This window comes from Antedon mediterranea, chromosome 7, assembly GCF_964355755.1.
Source record: "Antedon mediterranea chromosome 7, ecAntMedi1.1, whole genome shotgun sequence".
Classification (NCBI taxonomy): domain Eukaryota; kingdom Metazoa; phylum Echinodermata; class Crinoidea; order Comatulida; family Antedonidae; genus Antedon; species Antedon mediterranea.
In genome coordinates, this window is record NC_092676.1 from 8783521 (window position 1) to 8797911 (window position 14391).

Here is a 14391-nt window from a genome sequence, read left to right on the forward strand (position 1 = left end):
TCAACTAAACCATTTACAATGCCAATATTGTCAACTGTTGATGATTTTGATTGATGCTATGATTGATGTGGTGCAGCCTACTGTAGACTAAGCATAACAAATAGCATGTGCATGTTATGATGTGTTACGCGATAGCCTAACTCGTCACCGTGACCAGTTCAAATCTAGTTAATTTAGAAATTTGATATTTTTTTTGGCAATCTCATTCTCAATGTCATCTATATACAGTAATTTATATCATGAATTTAAATTACTTACCAAGAGATTAGAATCTGTTGTGTGCTTGTTTATTGGAAGATTCAGAAAACAATAGGTGACCAGCATTTACCAATTGCATACCATATTAATTATAACAATTTTTTTTTTCAATGTCATCTATGTAATTATAATTTAATTTCATGGATTTAAATTGCCTACTTTTCCTTATTTTTATTAAGGGCATACAAAAAGTGGCAGGTAAAATAGAAGAGACATGCCCTCAGTCAGTTGGTGATTATTAATAAACTGTAGCTAAATGTACAAAACTCATAATTGCCTACTTCAATGTCATTATCAAATCAGTAATCTTCATTTCATTTATTTTAATTGGACAGTAATCGGTAATAATCTTAAATTAATGAGAAATTTTTTTTAATTATTCAATAGTAAATTCAACATTAGCTAAAAATAACATGTTGTATCAGTGTCTTCAGAAAACCATCAAACTGCGGTGAAAGAAAATTGAGAAGTTGAGAAGTGAAGCTTTGTAGAACTATATGTAAGCAAAACATGCGAATGATTATTATTTTAGGTAATACCATCACCAGAACTTTTTGATTGAAATTAAATCCTTCAAAAACTATTAAAGATGTATTTTCCCTCAAAAACAAGAAAATGAATAATTAAATCAGTCTTTCAATAGATTATTTTGTAGTTTTCTGTAGAAAAAAAAATGTTTTCACTTATCAAATGACAAAATAAATGGTTTAATTCAACCCAAAAACCGATTAGCTGGCAGCCAATTTGACTATTTGTAGCTTTCAATTACAGTTTTATCAGGTAAATACATTTTTTTTGGTCAAATAATGTGACCTTAAAAATGGCATAAACAACATTTTTCTCAGAATTGTTTTTTCAGGAGACAATTATACATCTTTAACTATTGCAATTAAGTAAAACAGTGGAACCGCTCCTTTGGGACACCCTAGTAAGGGGACACTTTGTTGGGTCCCAAAAGTGACCCTAATGGTTTTGTACTGTATTTCATCACAAATGAATTCACTGTCACTGATGGGATGAGGTCATGAACTCTTCACAATATGTTGTAATATAGCCGTAAAACTGTAATGTGATAGACGTGTATACGAATGTATTGATCACTAATAGCTCCAAGACATTGATCCTAACAATATTAAATTATGTAATAATATTTGATATGCATTTTGTGCTGATAAGAAATAAAAGTTATTGAATTTGTATCCTCGCCTTTAGTTTCCAAAATTTATTTAATTACTGTGAGTGACGGAATCAATAGTAGTAGTATGCAAACTTTATAACTCTATTTAGAAATATTAAGTACACATGCATGGTGTGCTTTGTGGTAATATAAAGATGATATTTTATCTAATTTACCTATTAAGCTTGGTTCCCACTAGGACGCAACGCAAGAACGTAAACGCACCGCAAGCAAGTTGACCTATGACAAGCGACAGTTTGATTTATCTATCGATTGTGATTGGTCAAATCACTGTGCGTTGTGTTACGTCCTTGCGTTGCGTCCTAGTGGGAACCAAGCTTTAGGGACACTTTAGTGATCCATTTAAGTGTCCCTTAAATAGGGTATCCTCTAAATTGCGTGTGATATTGATTTTTTACTCCCTGTAGCATAGTTGTGATATTGTTTACCCTGTGGTGGTACGCAATGTGTGCGTATACACAATGTAACTTGCATTGGTGTGCAGCACTCGTTTGTGGAACTTGGTTGAATAAACAGTTTGTAAAGATACCAAAAAGTCATTTCTATATCTGAAATATATTACATGGGTTGACCATAGCGTAGAAACATATATTTTCGCTCATTCGTTTTGGAAAAGTTCCCTCTCGTAATAACCCTTGAATAGGGGTTTAGGGAGAGGTTATTATACTGTAGTGTAAGATTTTGAATGTGATTTAGATACAGTAAAATCCCTAATAGAGGTTTTCCCTTAATAGATATGTCCTGACGGAAAGGTTGTGATTTAGATAGTTTCATAAATGTTATCTTCTCCAACACCCAATTTCCCCAAAGGTTTAATGACATTGTTACAAATTCATTTCAATTGCTAATGTCCTAATGAATTTTACATATTTTATTTCAAATCCCATTTCCATGCTTTTACAAATGATCATAAATTTGTAAATAATTACTTCATTTGAGTGTTATATTTTAGCCGTCCTTTTTCCTAATCCGTAAAATGTTTTCTTGAAATCTGAGTAGTGCCATTTGTCAATTATTTTCCTGGGTTCATAGCCTGCCTCATTTAAAATTGATTTGGTGATCTAAGCAATCAATTATTGTGTATACCGTTAAGCCTCATATTATATCCAGTTTGTATTTGTAAGGGTTCTAAATCTCCGAGCTTCCGCTGATGGGCAATTCAATATTGAGAGACAGACTATGGCTGCATTTATCATCACTGGGTGGTTTAGAAGATGGGAGTATTAATCTTTGTATTTTACTATAAATTGTTTTAGTATTATTCATTTGGATATACAGTAGTATATAGCATTATTAAACAACTTCTATGTCCATATTCACAATTTACACTTACTGTAGACTATAGGAGTATGTCAACATTATTCTACTGCAGTTACTGCAGTAAACTACATTTACTATTTTTTTATTCTTTAAAACAATATCTTATTAGCAAGCTGTTTATTGCAGTGACTTCCTCAAACTTCTACATTGAAGCGAACTAAAAGCTTAAATTAATGCAATATAAAATGTCATTACTGCAGTATTCTGCAGTAGATTTCACCTTAAAGGGAAACACTCTTTATTTATTTTATCGAAGTAAATACCACTTCCTTAAATATCATTGAAAATATCTCACTTACAGTAAATGTAATGGTAAATAAGCCCACCCCAAAATTTAATTTCCGCACAAAATGATGATACAATAAAAGCTAAACCATTAGATAAATTATATTGAATTTTCTTTCTTTTTTTTTGTTTATTTACCCAAAAATAAATTATAAACTTAAATAAAAACATTGGAAGGGCTCAAAAAGTTCAGCCCCTAAATTTTGGAAGACCACACCTTAATTTCACCCACCAACACAATTGTGTTTTTCAAGGCAGGTGTGGATATACCTGAGTTGTTAAAGTAATTTTGAATTATTTATATTTTTATACATAGATAATAATAATCTTAATGAACCATTAACACAACATCAATATCTCATACAGGATTTATTTTTATAATCTTTTAAAACCAAAGTTTGCCTTTGGTGTAATTATTATTAGATTTGTAGACCTTGATATAGACCATATTAATCTTGTAAACAACAATCCGAGTTCAACTATCTAGGTTTTTTTCTTTTGGGTCATTTATGTTAAAAACAAACGTATTACTGACCTTTATTCCATTCATTCTTTATTTTAGTCTTTCAATATCAAGTCAAGTCAAGTCAAGTCAAGTATCATTTATTATCATTTGTTTTAAGAAAAAACATAGAAATTCTGTTTGCTCTGTTGGCGGAGCACAATATCCAATGGACACAACACAAACTCAAAAACAAAAACATTATAAAAAAGTATCTACATTATGTTTAAGGCTCTAATAGCTCCTGGAAAGAAACTATTTGTAAATCGTGCCTTATTGGCCTTAATAGAACGAAATCGCCAACCGCTGCGCATCAACTGGAACATATAATCCGGGAGCCCATGAAGATTTGTTTAGCATTGCGAGTACAAAAGGTCTGAGGCATAGAATATGTCAAGTGGGGTCCTGGGACCATCAAACGGCCGTTCTTAAGTTCCCGCCCCTGTACCAACTCTAGGGAGGGGCGCTCAAAATACCCCAAAATGTGATTTAAATAGCATAATCGAGTACATAAATGAAACCAATGTTAAAATGTTTTTTTTTAGGGTCTAATTGAAGATCCGTCATTCTTAAGTGGGAGCTCCTGCACCTAGTCCACTTAAGAAAGCCACTAATTAGCATTTTAATTAACATGATCGAGTACATCGATGAAACCTTTGACAATACAATAAGTACATTTACCTAACTGAGAAAACGTAATTCTTAAGTGCCAAATCCTGTACCATGACCCCTTAAGAAAGGGTCAAAGGTCAATATATGTCCCATCTAGACTTAATTAACATAATGAGTACACATGTAATACCAATGCAAAAATGTTTATTTTTAGAGTCTAATTGAAGATCCGTCATTCTTAAGTGTCAACTCCTGTACCTAGTCCACTTAAGAAAGCCATTAATTAGCGCTAATTAACATTTTAATTAGCATAATCGAGTACATCAATATAACCTTCGGCAATACAATAAGTATGTTTAGCCAACCGAGAAAACGTAATTCTTAAGTGCCAAATCCTGTACCATGACCCCTTAAGAAAGGGTCAAAGGTCAATGTATGTCCCATCCGGACTTAATTAAAATAATGAGTACACATGTGAAACCAATGCTAAAATGTTTATTTTTTAGTTTAATTGAAGATCTATCATTCTTAAGTATCAACTCACGTCCTGTACCTAATCTGCTTAAGAAAGTAATTAATTAGTGGTCATTAAAAGTAGCATGATCAAGTACATCGATGAAACCTTGGAAAGTACAATAAGTAAGTTTAACCAACTGAGAAAACGTAAAGTGCCAAATCCTGTACCATGGCCCCTTAAGAAAGGGTCATAGGTCAATGTATGTCCCACCTGAACTTTAATTAGCATAGTTAGTGGTACATAGGTTCCGACCGGTTGCCACCTGGCCTTTTGCCAGCCTATTTCGACACCGGACCATTTCCACCCAGTCCATTTTGCCACTCGGGCTTTTGCCACCCGGCCTTTTGCCTCCTGATCTGAGAGTGTTATTTGCCCTTCTTAATTAGGCCTGCAATTAAATTAAAATGAACGCAAGATTAAAATGTGTAAATCATTTTAATTAATAAATTGCTTTTCTATGGTATAGACCCAGATGTTTAAAGTTTTCCGATAATTGTTAAAGTAGACCACCTTGTTTACCACTTAATTTGTATTTTATCCAAATAAATGTATACAATTTCGTTACTGATTTCATGATATGCAGAATCTTCAATGGACTGTCACAAAACAATTCGTAAAAACAACTGTTTAATTAACATTCATCAGTAGCATTTCCACTGGATGAGAATATAGAGCCTAATTATCTCTATATCGTGATATTAGATTTTTTTTTAATCCCACGATCTTGTATACCATCATTGGTCACAGATGGATCTCAGATCATGATGGTTTAATGAATTGGCTCCCCCAGTCACAAATAATTGTACTGAGAGCAGGGAAAAGTATAGACCTATTATATATTCGCCCAGACGCTATGCGCCTTTGTAGCAAGCACGCCAGTTTGCAGCAGGCCGGGTGGCAACAGGCTAGTTGGAAACTAAGCGATGGCCACAGACTGGGTGGAAAATGGCCGGGTGGCAACAGGCCTGGTGTCAAATGGCCGGTAGTGGCAATTGGCCGGGTGCCAGGGCCCAGGTGTCAAAAGGCCTAAGGTGGCAATATGCCACATGCGTTCGGGTAGCAAAGGACTGGGCGGCAAAGGGCCAAGTGGTAATGTGCCGGGTGGCAATTTGCCGGGTGGAAACAATGAGAAACCGTGAGAAAACAATGTGAAACCAATTCTGAAATGTTTATATTTAGAGACAGCTGAAGATCCATCACCTGTATGCCTACCCATTCCGCTTATTAAGAAAACCAGTAATAATAATAATGTAAAATATTAATGGACGAAGACGGAATCCTAAAAAGATGAAGATCTTGTGGCAGGATTGAATGGTGTTATTAGTAGCAAAAAGATACACCTTGTCCTTGCTGGTAAAAGGATTGAATGGTGTTATTAGTAGCAAAAAGATACACATTGTCCTTGCTGGTAAAAGGATTGAATGGTGTTATTAGTAGCAAAAAGATACACCTTGTCCTTGCTGGTAAAAGAATTAATGTCCTTGATCATTTGAGTTTAAGAAGTAAAGGAAGGAAAAATAAATGGGAGTAATGGGATGGGCGCCCGATAGATAATTAGAAGCATTTTTGCAGAATATGAAATTACGGATGTTTGTTGGGTTGGCCAAGACAATATTAGGATAGCTCGAACAAGGAAGGATGAGTTAAGTTTGAGAATACTAGAGGGGAGGAAGGAAGATAACTTGATAGGATTCCAAGACACTTTTTTCTCATTTTCTTAGAGAGTTTCCATGATGAGAGGGCTGTTATTAATGATAACCCAATGAAATTTAATAGATTTAACTGATGGGATTTCATGGTTTTCAATAAAGTTTTAAGTATGGACACATCATTATTATAACTCCAAATACGATGTTATGATTGGGTTGAGGGAGAGTTTGTTAGGAGCAAAGTAGTGGGACAAGGAGATAACATTATTACAGTATAATTAGTATTAAGAGTTTGAATGTTTTCATACAGTGGTATGCATTCGCGTAACGAAAAATTAATTTTGAGGAGCGCGGTGAACATCAGCGATGTAAAGAGTGAAACGAGGCATCAGGTACTGATATTGCGGTCAAGTCATCCTGATGTATCAGCGTGGTTAGATGTTGGAAGAAAAACCGTAGATACATCAGCAACACCAATGTACGAGTTACTTTGACTATAGCTTTTGCTAAAGCCACTACCAGGGCAAAAAGAAGGCTTGATGCTGGTTTGCGAAGAACTTTGAGTTCCATAATTTGTAAAATGGCTGTTTGAATTTTCTATTTTCATTTTTAGTGACCGTTAAAGTGTTACTGTGTTTATAAAAAAACAAGATGTTCTGTTAGTGTTAAAAATAGATGATGTCCTTTAGAACTTCATCCAAATGAGTTGAAATAAAAGTTTTTACTTGAAAATTGATATAAAATCCTTTGAGTGGTTTAATGTTGCATTATTTAATTATTGTATACTTTTCTTCGTTCTAAAATCTGCTTTGTTTAGTAAACTAAGTTCATTTCTTACGGTAATGCGAGTGACAGGACTTTTTTGTTAAAATGTCAAATATTTTTAAAATCTATGTAATGTTGAATTTTTTTATTATCCTATTTTATACTTTAAAAGTATAGCAATTAAAAATATAAGATCTTTTGATTCATATATGTTTAGTTTAAGGACACGTTCTTATCAAATCTAATCAAATTTTTGTTGTGTCCTTTTTGTGTAATGCGTGTGACAGAATTTCGCAATGGCGTCATTGTCGAAGTAAAGACATACAATTTTTTTTTGTATTTTATTAAAGACTTGCACCTAAAGTATGTTCATATAAAACATTGACTTAAAAATCCAATTAGTCTAAGCTTTGTACTTTCTATACTAACAAAAATGACTGTAATGTGTAATGCGAGTGACCATGGAATTGCCCATATATCAAACGGCTGGAATCTGGAAAGTGGATATGACATGAAGGAACCCAGATGGCAGACCAGGAGAAAATGTGAGGAATGATAACGACGTTGACAATGCAGTCTCTTCTGATTAGTTTGCATGTGATTTGTAGTATTAAACTTTTACTACAATTCATAATTTGAAACTATTTGGACATAATTATCATATTGTCATTTCATTTGCCAGAATTGATACGTACTGGAATTTAATATTTTTTTAAAATTTTGTTTACTTAAATCTTAACAGAATACTACTAATTTTAATAAACGTTTTCAAAATGCAAAGGTCTCTATCTACGTCGTTTAAAAACATAACTTAGAATCTTTATCTTTATATGGCGTTAATGCTAAATAAGTCTATATAAGTTTATAGCATATATAGTCATTCTAATTAATATGCTAATTACCAGCTTTCTGAAATTAGTTGACAGAAGTTGCCATTTAAGGAAAATACTAAAAATAAATATTTTATAATTTTCTTCAGTATGCATAATCAAGTTTTTTTTTAAACAGAAACGGACCTTTGACCCTTTCTTAAGGGGTCATGGTACAGGATTTGGTTGGGCAAACGTTGTATTGTATTGTATTGCCGAAGGTTCTATTGATGTACTCGATTGTGCTAATTAAAATGTTAATTAGCGCTAATTAATGGCTTTCTTAAGTGGACTAGGTACAGGAGTTGACACTTAAGAATGACTGATCTTCAATTAGACTCTAAAAATAAACATTTTTGCATTGGTTTTACAGGTGTACTGATTATGTTAATTAAGTATAGGTGAGACATATATTGACCTTTGACCCTTTCTTAAGGGGTCATGGTACAGGATTTGGCACTTAAGAATTACGTTTTCTCAGTTGGGTAAATGTACTTATTGTTTTGCCCAAGGTTTCATCGATGTACTCGACCATGCTAATTAAAATGCTAATTAGCGCTAATTAGTGGCTTTCTTAAGTGGACTAGGTACAGGAGCTGCACTTAAGAATGACGGATCTTCAATTAGACCCTAAAAATAAAAATTTTAACATTGGTTTCATTTATGTACTCGATTATGCTAATTAAATCAAATTTTGGGATATTTTGAGCGCCCCTCCCTAGAGTTGGTACAGGGGCGGGAACTTAAGAACGGCCGTTTGATGGTCCCAGGACCCCACTTGACATATTGTATGCCTCAGACCTTTTGTACTCGCAATGCTAAACAAATCTTCATGGGCTCCCGGACTAAACTAGAGGCCGGATGAAATTGATTATCTTTGATAGCCACTGCCTTTTTCAGAAGACGATCCGAAATATGTTCTCCAAAGGCAATTGTGCAGATCCAATTATACGCGATGCGGTCTTGACTATTCTATTTAGGTCACGCTTTTCATTTTTGAACGGTGACGAAAAACAACGAACGAAAGCAATTAGAAAAGAATTAGGCTTGGATTGTAGCTGATATGTATCATCTTGCATACAAGCAGTAGATTTAAAGAATAAATGTATACCAACCCTATAATTATTGGATATAATTACTTATTTTTGTTAGATCAACATACGCAAAAAATGTTATGTCACTGTTTACTGGCGATCATATCGCGGATTGCTTCAAATACTGTCTCGGCCCCTATTTCAAAATCCTCGATCTGGTTTCCATAATAAAGTTATTGAACTGGTAGGTTGACCCAGTGAAAACTGTAGTACAGAATCCCCGATACTTATCAAAAGATACGCTGGGAGTATACATGAGCTAACCTCTAGTTTGAAGTCATTTACGTTGGGCTTGGTTGCTTTCTGGATTGGAGACCATCTGGGAATTGTCTTGGGTGCTGTATATACTGGAGAGTGATGATCTAATGGTAATAATGTACTCATATGTTCGATCTCTACCATACTGATTATATCTTTAGGCGAGCTGCTTTACTCTCATTGCCTCATTTCAATGTAAAGCTGTTGGTCTTGTGTACAGACATATACTAAAAGCGTAGGGAATTGTCTCCCGGTGTACTGATCTGGTAGGCACTGCATGTCTGACTGCCATGGGTCCGTTTCCTCAGTTTCCAGCCTGAAAACCAGATTACCTTTTACAGTATCTAAGAAGACTGATTCTACCATCAGAACAATGAGTGTTTAGAACCAATACTATATATATTTTAGTTTGTGGTGGTGTTGTCTCAACAACCCAGCTACTCGACTAAACATTGATGTCATACGGAGATGAAAAATGTCTGTATTAATCATATTCTGTGAAAATAAGATCCAACAAAATCACTTTTATAATCAATTTTCATAATCTTTGAGCTCCCCATAATTTGTTCAAAGCCCTTTGCATGTGATAACATTAAATAATATCAATCTCCAGTGAGATTTTTTCTTCTATTTTATTTTACCTAAGGACATACTCTATAATACCATCCCTGACTTTCAAAAATATTATAACTCAGAAATTAATAACAATATAGGCGGTCATGATAGTACTTTTATGTACTGGTGTATTAGTTTTTACGTCCAATTACAGTAAGTTGATGTCATTTTGTAAAAATGATTATTTTAATTAAATTTAAATTATTATTATTAATATTTATTAACAATTATTCATTGCTTATGATGTCAGGTATTGTTCAGGATATCCTGTGATTTGCATATAGCCACTGTAATTCAATCACAAAAACATAGTATAAACTAAGGTCATATTGTCAGGCTTTGAACCCAAGACCCAGATATTTTCTGGCACTAATCTTTAATACCACTAAATTTACATGGCCATGTTTGCTGTCCATACATAATGAACGTGTTTATAAAAAAAACCAATAATTAGGTCATAAAAGGTCAAAAAGAATTGATAGAAGCCCTTATGGGATGCATGAAGAATTTGGACCAAAGAATTTTATTTTTCAATCTATTTCAGTATGCTCACAATTATCAATTATCGTTGCTGCTTTTGCATGTGAATGATTATATAAATGTATAGTTCAATCGCAATAAGCAATTAACCAGAACCTATTGATGCCTTCAAGCCTTGATTGGCTTACTAATAATGTGCTTAAAAACTTATATAAGATATTTTAATATCCGTAAATTATACAATTCAAACGATCCATCTTCTACAAGAATATAGAAATGTTTTTCTCATGAGACAGTTATTAGTTGACTGATTAATGCAATCTATGTAATTATAATTCTTTAATAACCAAAATTAATAAAAATTCATAGCATAATCATGCGTCCAGGTACTATGAAATGATGAAAAATATTTAGCATGAAGTGATCTAAAAATAATCTATATTATAATACCACTAATAATCAAAACTTTGACCTATTCCCTCACATGACTGATGTCAATGAGCTGGGGCATTTTTTAGTTCCTCTTTAGCTATTTGGAATATTAGCATGGCAAGTTTTGTATAAAAACAATGTTCTTTACGACAGTCAAATGTTGCTGTAATTCTTAAGGAATTTCTTCACTCCACAATTAGGTCACTCAAAATGCATTGTTAACTAGATACAATTCAGTAACAACATCCAAATTACACATTTTCAGATATTTCAGTTATTGATGTTCCAAATACACACGACAATAATTATACTGTATTATTGCTATGCACAATGCTATTATTATGTTATGCTTCTTACACTGCATATGAAAATAATGACATAAAATCAATATGCTTTGTTAAAATCAATCTGTGAACCTTTTAAAATGTTACTCAAACAATATTAGAAAAACTAATCAATAGTACGTTCCAATTTTGTTCTCTTACAGTGGAAGTGAAGTTTAACGTATTTATACTAAAATCAAAAGATGGTAATAGATTTCAAGCCTTTAACCTAACCAAGTCAATGAATTGTTCCTGTCATCAAGACTATACATATAGCAACAAGTGAGTGGTCAACCAAACCAAGAAGATTGTCACTAATCTGTAACATAATTAAGTTAACCGTTTGCTGAATAGCTGCCAAGACAAGCGACTATAATGAAAAAAATCTATTAATGCATGTAAACATATCTGCTTGGAGGTAAGCAACTCGCAAGTAAATTGTTTTATTAACCAAGTTAACAGCTAACTGACAGTTACCAAGTCAATAGATTCCAAGCATTTAACCAAGTCTGCTGCTTTCGAATCGATAACCAAGACAACAACTCACTGACAAGAACCAAGTAAATAGTTTCCAACCAAGTAAATAGGTTCCAAGCTGTGACCAGGTCAACAGATTTCTATTATGAATCTAACTAACAGTTTCATAACCTGCAATAAACAAGTAAACAGCTAACTGGCAAGTTAACAAGTCAATAGTTTCCAAGCAAGACTTCATAAGTCAACAACCAAATCAACTTCCTAGCAGGTAACTGAGTCAACTAACAAGAAACCAAGTCAACTAAGAAGTAACTAAGTCATGTAACCGAGTCAACCTAACCAAGAGCTTTCTAAAATGTGATTTAAAATGTGATCACATCAAACACCCACTGACAAGTAACAGAATATATAATTATCATGTAACCAAGTCAACAGCAGCAAGTAGTTCAAAACTATAACAAGTCAACAGCCCACAAAGTTCAAGTTCAGAAGTCAATTTATGTAAGCAACCACGTGTAGCCAACTTGACTGATAGTTTCAAGTCAGTTGTTTGTTTCAATAATTTAAAAAACCCTACCTAAATCAACAACAAAGAAATGGTTAAATCGACATAACTAAGAACACTATTGCCACAAATTGTTCAAATACACTTACACAGTAAATTATGTATATTGCAAGTTCAGTTTGATAATAGATTCGGAGAAAATAGCAAGAGCGATGTAATTATGTATTGTTAATATAATCTTTTGATAATCTAATTTTTACATTGTGTATTAAATTAGGTGATCATACACAATAGAGCATGGAATAATATTAGGTGGTGATCATACATGTTGTGTTTCTTGCAATACAACATGTAAAACCTATTTACTTGTCAATAATATGCTACTGCATTTACTGCAGTAACTACATTTTGTTTATCATACAGTTTAGGCAATTATTTGTTTTTTTAGATTAAACCATACACACACTGTTTATTGCAGTGACTTCCTGCATAAACCTCTAAATTGAAACAACATCAAAAACCATACATTATTGTAGTAAAAAAAATTTGAATTATTTTGTAACGGTTCCTTTTTATACTGATGGTCATTGGTTCCTTTTTATACTGATGGTCATCAACTGTAATTTAAATATGCATTAACATCAACGTTAAATTATCTTAAATTTAAGATTTACTCGTTTAATGTAAAGAACATTGCTTATTCTCCAACAATGTCATTCTTTGGCTTAAATTATGGTAACGGCATAAATGACGTCATTTGGTTTTGTAGTTACCAGTAAATAGTTTTATTATTGTATCATGCCATTATATTATTTAAAATGTTGTTGTTCTTCGTGGAGATGAATATCAAGGTAAGCAACTCAACAAATACCCGGATGGTGAATTAATCTTTATTATTCCATAGAATTTGTACAATACTAAATCTGTTTTTAACCGCTAGGTGCGCTAAGTTCGTTTTACTAATTTATTACTTAAGTACAATAACAAATATAATATTATTATTGCTCAATAATACAAATTGTGTTTTAATAACTCACTTGGTACAATAACGATATGCATTTTAGGTTTAATGAAACTTTATTATTCACAGGTAAATAGATGAAAATTGGTTTTTAATTCATTCAATACAATTAGTTAATAACTATGATTTAAGAATATTTTAATCGTAGATGTCTAAATTAATTCCAGTTATTTATAGCACTCTTTATATCTGCATGTCTTTATAAACTGACCGACATTCAGCTGAATTTAATGACGGTTGACAATACATCACACACAGACAGTTCCATCAAAACGCAATATAAAATACATCCGTATACATCTATAGATTGTCGGCTAACTATTTTCAATTCTCAGTCTCGTAAATTCTAAACAACAATGATTATATCGGTTGCGTTAATAGTCCTTTAATGAACATGCTAGCGGTCATTCGTCCGTTATGTCCAATGTATATGTCCAGCGACTGCACACTACATTAATGCTAACATTTTCCAAAGAGTATTAAACAATTTTGATATATGCAGCGTTATAGGCGATTCGGATCAAGAAGTTATATTATTTTTTTCAGAAAGTATAACATATTTTTTTAGCGTTAAAGTTATTTTTAGAAGTAAACAGTATTGAGTAACTTTTGAAATTAACTTTGTTTACAGAATTCTATGTTGCATGGTGCATTTAATATTCAAAAAGTGATTTATAAAATAAGAATTATTTGTATTAGCCGTGTTTTGAACGATGTTTTTTCTGTTTGTACAAGAGGCTCGTTGTTGATCAAAGTCAAATTAAAGATTTGGTCGAAATGACCATTTACTTTGAAGCGTTTGCTCTCTGTGTTATGTTGAGTCGAGTATCCGATTGGTTAATTCAGGTATGCTAGAAATTACTAAATACATTAGCTGTATCATGTCTAGTGACACGATACACGGTCTGTATCATGTCCAGTGACATGATACACGGTCAGTATCATGTCCAGTGACACTAAATATCCTAGAGTATCGCGTCTTATTCACAGCAATCGTCATCTCATATGTGATACTGTAGTATATAGTGAGGGTTAGGTTAAGTGGTATAGGTATGTGCTATGGTATTGCCTTGTTGGCATGTTCAAGACTGTCCTCTGCCAGTGGAAGTCTTTACATCTGACTCGTGTATCTTAAAGAACCCAGTGCATGTTTTGAACGAGTATGGGTTACCACGGTACTGCTTTAAAATAGATTTCATAGGATTAAACGA

General features: G+C 33.0%; 1 protein-coding gene across 1 annotated transcript in view; it reads left to right on the forward strand.

Moving 5' to 3' along the window:
- Nucleotides 1-13968, forward strand: part of LOC140054176 (uncharacterized) — a 106908-nt gene extending 92940 nt beyond the window's left edge. Inside the window, exon 36 of the mRNA XM_072099068.1 lies at nucleotides 11342-13968. Within this exon, the coding sequence (XP_071955169.1) occupies nucleotides 11342-11357 (16 nt within the window). The 3' untranslated portion in view covers nucleotides 11358-13968. The remainder of the gene's footprint in view (nucleotides 1-11341) is intronic.
- Nucleotides 13969-14391: the final 423 nt, after the last annotated feature.